The following is a 12,902-nucleotide window of genomic DNA, read 5'->3' on the forward strand; positions in this document are numbered from 1 at the left end:
AAACAATTGCTAGTGGTAGATATTCAGCCAAGCAGCTGCTTTGTAAGCCTGTCCCTCCCTCATCCCCCGCGCGCGCGCGTGCGCGCGCGCGCACACACACACACACACACACACACACAAAATTCCTCTCTCTCCGCCTTAAGGAGATAGATAATGACTTATCTTTTGATTTAGTACGACCGGTAATGTATGATTTTAACAAAAACTATATTCCGAAGGGAAAATCTTATGTCAATTTAAGCAGCATGTTAAAAAGCCATGGAATTGAGTTGAAAAGTATGTCTTTCTTAAAGTCTAAGTTACGCTAGAAAGTGATCAAATCAGCTGGTGTACCGGTTTAATCTGTCAGGTTTTTCAAATATGTGAATTTAGAGGTGAAAAATTGAGGACCTTGCAATCAAACGCTGACCACTAATGACTTATAGGTGTTTGACATGACCGAAGCGGGTACAAAATTGTGACAAGCGCGTGTTATTCTCTAGAAAATACCTTAGTGTTTTTACTTGTATGTACGCTTGATAGCTCGAAGAAATTGATTTGAATGGAGCTGGCAACTATTTTATGTTCTATTCTCTTTTACGGAGTTTTGGGTAAGTTTCGGACGACTTAACGGATTAATTATGGTATATCTGACATAGCAGACAGTATCGTAATTTCAAAGAGATGTTCCACTTGCTCTCCAGCTAAAGACCGGCCCTTGAGGCAGGCAAAAGGCGAATCGAAATTCATTCTGGGGCCGGCAATTTGACGTGATAACAAAGACTGATTTAAATTGGGTGACCACACCGAGGGAAAAATAATTCATCTATTTGCGCACTTTTCGATAATGACTATGTTGTCACAAACGTTTTATTGTCGACTTACTTTGACGGACAACAATATGATGAGGATTATCTAAAATTTTGATGTACGCAAACAAAAAATGCGCCTGTTCGGTAGACTGACGGTTGGATTCAAGTACTCATGGAAGTGGAAGTTATACTTGTCTAATTGTTTTAGTGAAACAATGATTATAGCTGAGTGAAAAGTCGGATAAAATTCATTTCCCAAAGTGTTCAAATTCGAACAACCGTATCATCACGGGTCACGTTGGAGGCTTCCACCAGAGAATTATTTATCTTTGCATTTTACAAAAGATTTATGTATACTGATGTAAAATTCATCATTTGATTTTCAACCTAGGCGTAGATAGACTTCCTGTACTTTCTTGATTAGACTTTGAAGTATGAAACGTAATCTAATCTTAGTTGTGTTTTTTGCACGTGTTGACTGGCTAATTCGTAAGTGATTAGCAAGTACCATTCCCTTCCGAGCAGCCAAAGAGTCAAAATCATGTGGTATATGCTAAAACAATCATTTACCCCAATGTCGGTAAAAGTGGAGGATATTCACCATCACCTGGGTAAACAATTGTTAAATAACGATGCGTTTTCTTTCTTACGTATAAGGCACCCCAATAAATCACCCCGGCCGTCGCCGTCAATATGAGAGTTATTACCCGTCCGGTTGCGATGGTTATCACATTCCTTGTTATCCACGGTTGAAATCTGATTGTGAAATGCGGCGCAGGATAAACCAGCCTGACTGGACTAAACCGGTTTGTAACCTGGACGGAAGTTACAGGGAGTATCAATGTGAGGTTTATTCTCGCTCTAAGTGTTGGTGTGTCTATGACAACGGAATGATATACCAGGTAAACGCATAGAATAACGTTTTCTTGACTTAATTTCTCCGTATATTAGTGTGTCATAAAAATTGCATATAGCGTGCCTATCAATTGAATCATTATTGTTGGAGTTATTCGCGGTTTGTTTCTGCTTCATTAGCCGACAAGGAGCCTTGTCAGATTCCTTCTAAATGGGAGCCAAACTCATTGCACGTACTTCCCCCCCCCCCCCCCCCAGCCATGCATAAAAATGTCTCGGGTTTCCCCAACAGTCGGTTTCCAAGTGGAGGTAAGCACTCCGAGGGTGAAATCGATGTTGCCTAACTCTCAGAAGTGATTAATTTGTAACTTCTCCTTACGATATCCATACATTATGATAATTTTCCAGCTTATCAGATCGAAGTTGTTATCTTGATCCAACCGCCAAATTCTCTCATGTATAGGAGAATGTAAAGTAGCTACGCACCTTAATTGATATCTATTAAAATTTTTCCAAAGTATATATTTATCGAGGAACCGAGCCAGATCTTCACGACGCCAATGTGGATAACCACAAACTGAACTGTGGAGAAGCTAAAAGTAAAGCACCACCTTCTCCCCACCCTCCCCCGGTCAGTTCGCCATTCATAGACACAAGAATTGGTTGGCATCTCGCTTACAGAGACGCTTATTATAGGTGCCCAAGTCCCTGCTATACTCCTTGTCCGTGTCAGCCTGGGCAACAGTACTACAATCCCTACAATCCCTATTATTCAGCCTATTTAGTTCATTCTGCACCAGTCCCCGCGCCAGTTCCTGCTCTAGCTCCAGTACCAGACCCTGCGCATGCGCCCATCAATTATCCATTCGACCCCTACGCAACCACGTATACGGTAGGTAAACCATAAAGGGGGTGGGGGGGGGAACCTACTCGCAAACCATACAAAACAAGCTGTACAACAATTCTTCCAACTCCATATTCAGATTCCATGTTTTTTAAAAAAATTTAAAATCAAGAAAATACTTACCTAGTTTATCATTTAAACGAGTTTCATCTAAAAGCCTTTTCGATTAAGAAATGTTCAAAATTCGAAAACCTTGAAAAAATAAAAGGTTTCAAGCTTCTGTGCAATTAGATGAAGCAGCATCGACTTTGAATCTCTATAAGATGTCTCATTTTGTTTTTCAGTCTGTCTCTTGCTGTAGATGGCGTTGACATTAACTTATTTGAAAAGAATATTAGAGCCCTCCGCTCGATCTAGCACTGTAAAACCAACGCTAAAATAATGATAACGGCCCAATCAGGTGAAAGGGAGATATCACAGAGAGCCAATGAGAGCTCAAAGTAAAAGCGCGGGAAGGTGACGGCTCTGTCGCGGTTGGTATCAGCTTCGCTTTTGATTCGTTGGGAGAGAGGCGCGCATTTTCTGGACTTATCACATACCTTACTGTTGCAAAACTAAGCAATCTTGTATAGCTTTGGACGAAAATTTTAAAATTTCTCTAAACTTAGTACATTCATCTCCAGGCTCTTTATCAAGGCAGCTGTCTAGATCCCTGTCCCGAACCATGCCCCTGCCAAAGGAGTGGGCAAGCCCAGCCCGCTGAGGAAGAAAACACGAACAGTGCCACGGGGCCTGGAGACGAGAAAGACGTGACGTCAGAGGGGAACAAGGAAATTCAAGACTAACACATTTTCTTTAAATTTAGTCATGATCTTTTATTTATTTGAATAAAATTGCCTTAAACATGATCTTTTTCATTATATATTACATTTCATGCAACACACATCTAGCAACTATTATGTCCTTTTATATAAATATATCTCATACGAAGTTTTGATATCTATTATCCATGGGTATTTCTATGAATACTCAGCGAGTTAAAAATAATCGGCGATACTACACACCAAAACGTGTGATTAGTTTTTCACCATCCAACTGTTACATATATGCGCATTTCTTATAGGGCGGAAAAGTGAAGTAGATAGAAAAGCGTAGCACACGTAGCCGACAGGAATTTTTAAAGAACAAAATAACCAACAGCAAAATTTTCCTTTGGGATCACTTTTTCGAGAACTTAGAGACCAGGCTCAATTTAGTGACCAAACCTCCTGGTGGCGTTCAGTTTGAAGTAAAAGTAAAGACAGACCAGCACGGGCTCCTCGTGTGGCTTTTGTGGTCGCTTCGCATTATCGCTAAAGATAACTAACTACACAAAGTGAACACACACTCAACTTATTTGCCAAATAGACGTGTATAACGAACCCTTCAAATTTCGTGTTAGATCTGTACTCGATTCGCGAGTTATTTGTACCTTATCAAGAGCCCAGTGCATAAATAGTGGGCATGACGCTACTTAGTATAGCTGGATAATAATTAGCATTATTTGAGGCATAACAAGTTCAAAAAGAACCCAAAACAGCTGTGGAAGGAAGAGCGACACATTATCCTCCTATTCTAACCCACATCAGGCGTCGCCATGTCGGTGTTTTATGTCAAGCTGCTGTTGTGTCTGAGCTTGTTGTCGTTAATTAGTATGCAAAAAAACTTCTCTTTGAAGTTGAAGCGTGGAAGTTGAAGTTCAAGGCAATAAAGCACGACAAATTACCTTTCGTAAGAGAAAGAAAAGTGAATTAAACTTTAATCTTCGTCAAGTCTGAAGACGAGTAAAAGAAATAAATATTAATTTAAGAGATGATTTGATACCTTTTTAGCGATAAAAGAAAGAAAAAAAGAAAAATCGTCCATGAAAACCTTCCTCAGTCTAAAGACGTTTTTAGAAAAAGACACAGCAGCCTGTATTTGTTCTTTATATGAAAAGGAAAATTTTGTGAAAGATAATATTTCCTTTGGCCATCTGATTTAACTAATGGTGCCGTCTATTCTACCTTTCAACTTTTAACATTCAACTTTACATACATTTTCCGGAATAAAGTGCATTTACCAATAAAAATTAAATAAACATAAGCTTGCAGGGAGTCAAGGCAGTCCAGTCCTGCATCTAAGAACTGAAGAGAGCTTGTTTGCTGCAATATTTTTTTCAGTGCGCCCAATTTTCCGATTGATAATTAACTCATGATGAAAAGGCATATAAAAATATATATACAGGTGTCGCAAGTGAAGAAAGCGCACTCGAATTGTTGATCCAGATTCACGAATTTAGTTCTGCGTTTGTTTATTTATAGTGTACAGTCAATTGTTTTATCCTGACCTTAAAAGATAGAAAGTAATTTCTTCTTTCAAGTTGTTTACTTGTCTTTACAAAAACCAAATATCCCACTCACATACATCAGGAAAGATTAACTTGATACATATGCCTAGTTTTTTGACCCCCGTGGCGGTTTTTTGGAAAAAATATCCGATGTTTAAGATTGATTGTAATAAAACAAGTTTGTATGTCCTACGCGAAAATGGTGATGAAAAAAACAACAAGAAATTTCTTGGAGACAAATAAAAATGTGTTCTCGCAGTAAATGGAACTATTTCTTTCAAGTGAAAACTGCTTATATATTGCCTTTCAATACGTTTAAGAGTTGAAAAGGTCATCAGTCAAACTCGCCAAATTGAAGCAAAAAAACGAAAGATCGGAAACGAGCTGAGAAAAATGAGATATAGAAATATTGTTAGGATAAACCGATAATGAATTATGTTATTGCTAAGTTAATCTTTGCTTTTTTATGTGTGACTAATGACATGAGTGATTCTTGTGTGAGCGAGAGGTGTATTCAGTTTATTTCAAAGCCATTTTTTATTCTTTTAAAAGTTGAGGGTTCCATTTTCCTTCTTTTTTTTTTTAATCCTTCGGGGCTTGACACCTAGATCTGGAACTGTCAGAAAAACTCTTCTTTGAAGTTAACGCATTAAATGACTTTAATAAGAATTTGGAGGTAGAACCGGATTGCTTACGGCTATTTTCTCATATTGTTAGCACCTATCTGTTTAATAATGTCGTGATAATTTTTGTGAAGAACTAGAATGATGGTTGCTTTCCAAAGTGATCTGCTGTTCCATTCAAATATCCGGAACAAAATAAAAACCGCTTATGTCGGGCTACCTTGCGAACAAACTCCACCAGATAGCGAAGATATGATGTTTTTTTCATATATGTGTTTATACGCCAAAATTTTCTACTTATGGATATAAATAGAATGTTTTTGGATAATTTAATCGCCAAAGTATTAATGTGAACAAGAAGCTGTCAATGTATAACTTACAGTCTCTATGGTCTGACACGATTTTTCATTAATGGCTGCTCAATGGTCTTACATGAAAGGAAAAATAATCTTTAAGCCGGATGAATGAGCACTTTTAAGACATTTTTTAATGAATAAAAGTGGGAAAAATCCTGGCCAGCGACAATTATCGTCGATTTAATCTTTTTCATCATCTCGTAACACCCAGTTGGCAGAGTGTTTGGATCAATTATTTTTACCCTTAAATTGAAATCAAGCTGATCTCTTAAGTGTAAAACACTCCACCCCCTCTTCCTGAGTGTCATTAAATGTAAAACACCTCAAAGACGTGCGCCGACAGATAAAAACAAATGGAAGCCTGCTTAATTAATGCAAGCTCAGACGATGTCGCACGAGGGGCGTGCGATATAATTGTTGGCGGCACACGTCGCACGAGCATCTGACATCGTTAAGGCTTTCTCACGTGAGATGTAAAGAACAAAACTACACTGTGGAAAGTCGAAACGACGGTTGAAACGACGGTAAGAAAAACACCATTTCTTTACTCACCTCTGGCTGTGGCAAGGGTTCATCTAAATAAAAGTTAGGTGCAATCATAGATCACGATATTTTGTCGTTAGTAATAGTAAAAGTATACATTCTTTTTATGAAAACAATCTCTAAATTTTCAGGATCCAAGGAGATAGATTTGGTCTTCAGTTACCGGCACGTGAGTAACACACTGGAATATGCTTCCATAAATCTTCGATTCGATGGTAAGTAATACATTTTTTTGTCGTTTTAAAACTTGCTGTCGAAAATTTCCTACTTTCTGGTTATACGTGGGGGGTGCATGGACTACACGGTTGAAGTAAGGCACTCAGATCAGCAAGGATCTATTGTGATATATTAGTGCTGCTTCCTTCCTTTCTTCCTTCAAGTAGGAGAAAATTGTTCAGTGTTTATGTAGAGCGCAAACGTCGCTTTCTAATATTTTGCCCATATCATTATCAAATTATATTTGTATGATGCACGATCCTCGCAGTAGAGAGCGCCATTTATGCCATAGCGAAAATCAGACCTGAAAAAAATCAGGCCTGTACGGGATTCGAACCACTGACCTCTGCGATACTAGAGCAGTGCTCTACCAATTGAGCTAACAAGCCAACTGGGAGCAGGCCGTCAAATTAGATTTGTTCAAAACAACATATGACACCTTTCAATTCTTAAGCGAAAAGCAAAGTGTCAGACTTTCTTTGAAATCATTTGTTTTTTCTGGCTCGAAGTTACTACCTCAATCGCAAAGGAGAAAACAAAAACCCTGATTTTTTTATTTTTAAAAAAAGTATTTCTCTTATTCGAAAATGTAGCCGTGTTTTTTATAATTTCTTAATTCATAATATTTTAACACGTTTAGTAAATTATTTCAGTATCGATCTACTTGCTTTACATTTTAGAAAGTTAAGCTTAATTTTCAGGACGTATGTTACATAACATATGTTAATAAAGCATTTAAATTTGTTGACCCTTTTAGATCTTTAAGGTCTTTTGACAAAAAGGCGACCCTCAAGTATAAACTGAATGTTATTTCAGTCACTGACGTCAGTATCTATGAATTTGTCCGCTCAGAGTGATATCCATGACACATGAGCTTCCAATTGCCGTTTATCTACAAGGAACTGCCAAAATGAAAAAAAAAAAATTGAACGATGGCGCCCAAAAAACACGATATCCTGCCTGCGGCAAAATTAACAGAAAAAACGAACCTGTTTTCGGTACTTCTCGCCCCGGGGTAAATTCACACGTTGGCAGTCTGTTTACGAACTCTTTGGAATGGTTGTACTAATAATTTCCGAAAGACGAATGCATTTTTATATATAGATAACAGTGGAACTGTTAAAGTTGCCAGACTATCTTTTACATTTTATTTTTAGCTTAATTTACCACAGTTTCAGTTTTTTTTAAAGAAAAGTTTCATCATTTCATTTGGTCTCGGGATTTCAGCCAATATCGTCAACAATTAGCGTATGTTGCTAATTCCTAATATCTTGTTTTTGAATTTTTCAGGTTTAAAGCAAAAGGGATTTTTTCATGTTTCAGGAGGTCCTTAGCTTCTATTTTGCATTAATGAATTTCTCGTGAAAAGGAAGGCGTCATTTCCCTCGTGACACTCTACGACGCATGCGTGAGACTCTACGCTAAAATCAGAAAAGTCCCCATAACCATGGAATTTAACATTTCAATCACAAATATAACAGTTGGCATAACAATAGAGAATTCATCTTTTATTCTTAACCCTGAGGTTACCACTATCATTGTGGTATTCACCTTACTGGCTCTCGTGATAATCCCAGGAAATCTATTGGTCCTTTTGTCCATCCGTTTTAACTCCCGCTTAAGAAGCCCAGAATGCATTCTGCTACTATCCCTATCAGTTGCTGACCTAATGGTAGGGTTATTCCTACTACCGGCCAAAATCGTGGGCCTGATGTCTCTTCGTTGGGCGAGACGATTCATGTGGTGTGACATGACCATATTCCTGACTCTATTTGTTCTGAGTGCGTCTCTGTTGAATCTTCTCGGCGTCGCATTCGATAGATGTCTGGCGATATCCTACACTCTGAGGTACAACAGCTTTATGACGGTCACAAAGATGTGCTTTGCAATCGTTACGTTATGGCTGACGGCGTTCACAGTCGCTTTTTTGCCGTTATCAGGGGTCGGGGCCAAATCGGTGGAAACTCAGTACTTTGAGCACCCTTGTTGTTTCTCTGACATCTTGGAGGAAACTTACATGAGGCTTTACTTTGTTTTCATGTGCGCAATACCGACCGCACTCATAACCACGGCGTATTTTAAAATATTTCTTCTGGCCCGCAATCAAGCACGAAGGATTACTTCACTGAGGATGTACATAGAAGAACTTTCAACACAGAATGGAGGACCGATAAACTCGCATAGACCGATTCGTTTTGCACGTGAATCAAAAGCCGCTAGGACTGTGGGTAAGATGCAAAAATCTGTATTCAATGAATTTGCTTGTTTGTTCGTAAGTCTATGCGTTCTTTTGGAGTGCGTTTTGATAGAACGCCTAATTTTGATCGAAGTAATCATTGCACGATTGTGCGATAGTCACGCGGTGCACGATGATTGAAGAATGTAATGGACTTAAGTTTGTTGATTTTTTAAGGTGGATTTTCAGACGGGAACTGGAAAGTTATCTTTACGCTCGAGGTTGCGTTTGTCGACGAGTTAGCGACGAGATTCGCTAAAGGAAAACTAATGCAGTCTCAATTTTTAATTGAGACTGCATTAGTTTTCCTTTCCTTCGTTATGTGTTCGGTGAAGAAAATTCGCGCCATCCTTCTAACCAAGCAGATGCTAGACTAAAACCAATTGCGATATTTTCGCTGTCGTTCTCTGGCACTTTAGGAAGTTTGACTGATTTTACTTTGAGATATTTGCTCTCGAAGTATTTACCTAATCCACCATTACGATTACGTTTTGGTTTTAGAACAGTCAATCGAAAAGCGCTCTAAGAGCATCTTGTGAAATCGGTTCTACTTAAGTGATTATACTTAAGTTTCATTGTACAACAACTCTCCACTGAATCTACGGCGGGCAAACGAGATTGAACAACCTCGTTCCCAGAGCCTTTTCCACCCCAAGTAAGAGAAAAGGCCCTGTGAATGAGGTTGGAGATAGAAGAGCTGGTAACTTTCCCTTTTGAGATGTCGCATCAATTTGCGATCATGAAAATCTGTTCTTGTCTAACGCGCGTGTTTTTTTTTTTAAATTGTAGCGACTGTCATTGGTCTGTTTTATCTGTGTTGGATTCCGTTCTTCGTCAGCATCCTTCTAACAACTTTCAAACAAGAAGCTGTTTCTTATCTTCACACCGCCTTTGTCACGTGTCTTGCTTACTCCAACTCAGCCTTCAATCCTGTCATCTATGGATGGCTAAATCACGAGTTCAAAACCACTTACAAGAGATTGGTCAGAGGTTTTCTCCGTTTCACTCGACCCAGTTTCCTCTCGAACAATCGTGTAACTAGGATAAAAAAGTTTTCTGTGCGGCAGACAGTCACTGCAACGATCTCAGCCACACAGTCAGAAAAAGCATCGCAGAATTTCCGCCCAATTGCGTGCTGTACAAGAAACTTGTAAAATATGTGCCGATTCTTCCTAAGATTGAGATAATGGCAGGTGCAGTGATAAAATGTAAAAAAAGAAGAAGAAGAAAAAAAAATCAAATACACTCATAAATAAACTGACCAGGAACGGTCCTGGGGCGGGGGGGGAGGGCATCAGAGGATTTTGGCTGTTTCACGATGCAATTCACCTGTTCCCTCTACAATTCTTCCTATTACCTCCCCTTATCGGAATTTAATTGGCAGTCGATTTACTATAGTTTTCCCTTTATACTCTGTTGGCAGCGACTGACCACACCCCCTCCATTTCTCCTAGAAAACCATGTGATCCTCCCCGTCCAGAAAAAAATATTTAATCCCCTTCAGGCGGTAAATAACGACTAATCCCTGAGGGGAGTTTTCTAGAGGCTGTAATGTTATGTTGCCATAGAAATCCATTTTATCTGCAAAAATCGTTGATTTGTTTGGTAGTGGTTAGAAATTCAAAAGATCCCTTTTCCACGCATTAAATGAAATATTGTTCTTACTAATCCCTCTAACGGTAAATGCGCCTCCTTGATTTAAAATGTTTTTAATATCAGGTATACTTCACTTGTTCCTCAAGAAAAAAGAGGACATCTTCTGACAAAAGTGGACCTAATTTTCTTCAGCTTCCCACTGAGCAAGAGAGAATCAATTGTTTGGTGTGCTCTTCCATTGAGTTATGTCTTTATATGTATAGTGCGGTGTTTTTTTTTTTTTATTCCTGGCTGTGAAAACCTTTCTATAGGGATTGACATTTTCAAATAATGTAAATATTCAGTTGCAAAGTTCAACACCAGAACGTTATCTAATTCAATACCCTAACTCTTCTGAAAACTGTTCGTAAACAATTTTGACGATGTTTTGATGTTGCTTCACATCATTTTCAAGTCAAGACTGTTAATGATAAGTGAAAATATATAAAATAATAATAATAATAATAATAATAATAAAATTTAGTCCTCAAGAGTATATCTCCTCAGATAAAAAGTTTGTTGTGAATCGAGTCGCACTTGATTAACCTTGTACTTCACTTTTCCAAGTGGCGTTGGAAATGGTGCTGTTTTTTTATTTAACCGTACGTATATAAAAGTAAAGATCTGGGAAAACATTTGATTGCAAAGTTCAACGATACAACTTTTTTCAAACATATAAAAACTTCTAAAAACTGTTCGTAGAATATTTTCGACGACGTTTCGTCGTTGCTTTATGTCAATATCAAGTCAAGGGTAAAAATGACAAGTAGAAGTATATAAAGTAATGAAACGATATTTGTGTTTTTCTCTGATTTTCTCCCATGCATCTCGCTCACACAAGAAGAACGTAATTAAATCTGTAACAAGGTTTTTTTAAAAGATTTAATTGAAAAACCTTGAAAGTGTGCAATATAATTATTTGAACATAAAAGAGATTAAGTGATTTAGAGTAAAGAACGACTGGACAGTTAACAAGAAAGTGGCGAACAACAATTGTAATGAGTAGACCAATAACTCAGCACGTGCGTTTTCAAACTTTGCACAATTTCTAGCCGTTTTCTGCACAACAAGAAAAGGGACCTTAAAAGACAGGGCGGCAACGCAGAAAAAGACTTAAATAAGATTACATTCTTTTGGTAAGAATTTCGGTAAATGACTGAATGTCTTTATGACTGAAGAGGCGGATTCATGCTGATGTCATTGTTTACATTTTTGCTCATTTGCATACGGCTTTGCGTAAAGGAGGAAGCATGTTAGATACAAATTGACTTCAGGCAGCTAAAGAGCTAGAAAACCTTAGTACATGGTGAAATTTTAGCTCTTTGGGTGTAATATTCAAGGAGAAATAGTCCAACAAAAACTGCAAAATTTCTGGGTGGCAAAAGCGCTAATGAGCTCATACATTCTATGTAAAATTTTGAGTTTTTAAACCCGTGTTGCACAAAAACTATTCAATGCATCAGGTTCATATTCATTGGCCGAGTTAATCGTACTTTGACCTTTCGATATTCAGAACTGATTTATTTTTAGCTCCACCAGAAACTTGAATTCCTTATGCTAATGAGGCAAATATTGTAAACAAGGATTCCCTTATAGGGTGCGCCACACCCCAACTTCTGGAAACCTAAATAATTTGAAAGAAAAGTACAAAGCACGTGCGGAGATATTTTTTCGCTTTGAATTGTTGCGTGCGTTTGGCCGGGCCTTTAGAGCTGAAGAAGGAGCTGGCCAAATGTGAAGGAGCTGACCAAACGCACAGAACTTATTGCAAACGTTCTTCAGCATGTTGGTAGAGGTGCCGGGATGACACAAAGCGTCTCAGTCTTCAATTTATTGGGAACCACATTAAAGAGCGGCATGGGCATACCCCAAGTGACTTGCATCACAGTTTCAAAATCCTGAAGAAATGCAAAAGTAAACTGGACTGCCTAATTTACGAGATGCTTTTTTATAAAAGAAATTAAGCCAAGCCATGACACAGTGATTTTCGTCCCAGCAACGCCTGGTTCCCAGATTAAACGCCGGTACATGAGAGAGATCAAAGCCACAGAGTTTAAGATCAAGGTTGTTGAGCAATCTGGAACAACCCTTAAAGCCATGCTCCAAAAATCAGACCCTTTCAAACAGAGTCGATGCACCAATGCTGATTGTCCTTTCTGCCGGACTGACGGAAAGAGATCATGCCGAAGTACATATGAGTTGGTTTGCCGTGCTTGTAAATCGAAATATGTGGGAGAGACGTCCAGAAGTGCGTATACTCGCGGTAGAGAACACTTCCATGCTTTAGAACGGCGAGAGGAGAGCTCTGTTCTGTGGAGACATTGTTGTGACAGGCATGATGGAAATGAAGTGGGCTTTGTAATGAATGTAACGGGGTTTTTTCGTGACGATGCAATGCTGAGGCAGATAACAGAATCTGTACTGATAAATAAGGT

At 38.5% G+C, this 12,902-nt stretch overlaps 2 protein-coding genes across 2 annotated transcripts; both read left to right on the plus strand.

The window, feature by feature from the left end:
* Positions 1 to 283: 283 nt before the first annotated feature.
* Positions 284 to 3,398, plus strand: LOC148743237 (uncharacterized). Its single transcript, XM_088743320.1, has 3 exons — positions 284 to 590; positions 1,449 to 1,693; positions 3,174 to 3,398. The coding sequence occupies exons 1-3, from the start codon at positions 542 to 544 to the stop codon at positions 3,333 to 3,335; spliced, it is 456 nt and encodes a 151-aa protein (XP_088599446.1). The 5' UTR covers positions 284 to 541; the 3' UTR covers positions 3,336 to 3,398.
* A 2,820-nt stretch (positions 3,399 to 6,218) lies between these two features.
* LOC111331131 (histamine H2 receptor-like) lies at positions 6,219 to 11,372 on the plus strand. The gene is made up of 4 exons (XM_022936184.2): positions 6,219 to 6,361; positions 6,512 to 6,595; positions 7,887 to 8,824; positions 9,622 to 11,372. Exons 3-4 carry the CDS (start codon positions 8,044 to 8,046, stop codon positions 9,984 to 9,986), a joined length of 1,146 nt encoding a protein of 381 aa, XP_022791919.2. The 5' UTR covers positions 6,219 to 6,361; positions 6,512 to 6,595; positions 7,887 to 8,043; the 3' UTR covers positions 9,987 to 11,372.
* The last annotated feature ends 1,530 nt before the right edge of the window (positions 11,373 to 12,902 follow it).

This window comes from Stylophora pistillata, chromosome 1 (genome assembly GCF_964205215.1).
Source record: "Stylophora pistillata chromosome 1, jaStyPist1.2, whole genome shotgun sequence".
Taxonomy (NCBI): domain Eukaryota; kingdom Metazoa; phylum Cnidaria; class Anthozoa; order Scleractinia; family Pocilloporidae; genus Stylophora; species Stylophora pistillata.

Coding starts and splice junctions, on each gene's coding strand:
- LOC148743237 (XM_088743320.1), top strand. CDS start 542: ATGGAGCTGGCAACTATTTTATGTTCTATTCTCTTTTACGGAGTTTTG. Junction 591..1,448: donor TCTCTTTTACGGAGTTTTGG/GTAAGTTTCGGA, acceptor CTTACGTATAAG/GCACCCCAATAAATCACCCC. Junction 1,694..3,173: donor ACAACGGAATGATATACCAG/GTAAACGCATAG, acceptor ATTCATCTCCAG/GCTCTTTATCAAGGCAGCTG.
- LOC111331131 (XM_022936184.2), top strand. CDS start 8,044: ATGGAATTTAACATTTCAATCACAAATATAACAGTTGGCATAACAATA. Junction 8,825..9,621: donor AAAAGCCGCTAGGACTGTGG/GTAAGATGCAAA, acceptor TTTAAATTGTAG/CGACTGTCATTGGTCTGTTT.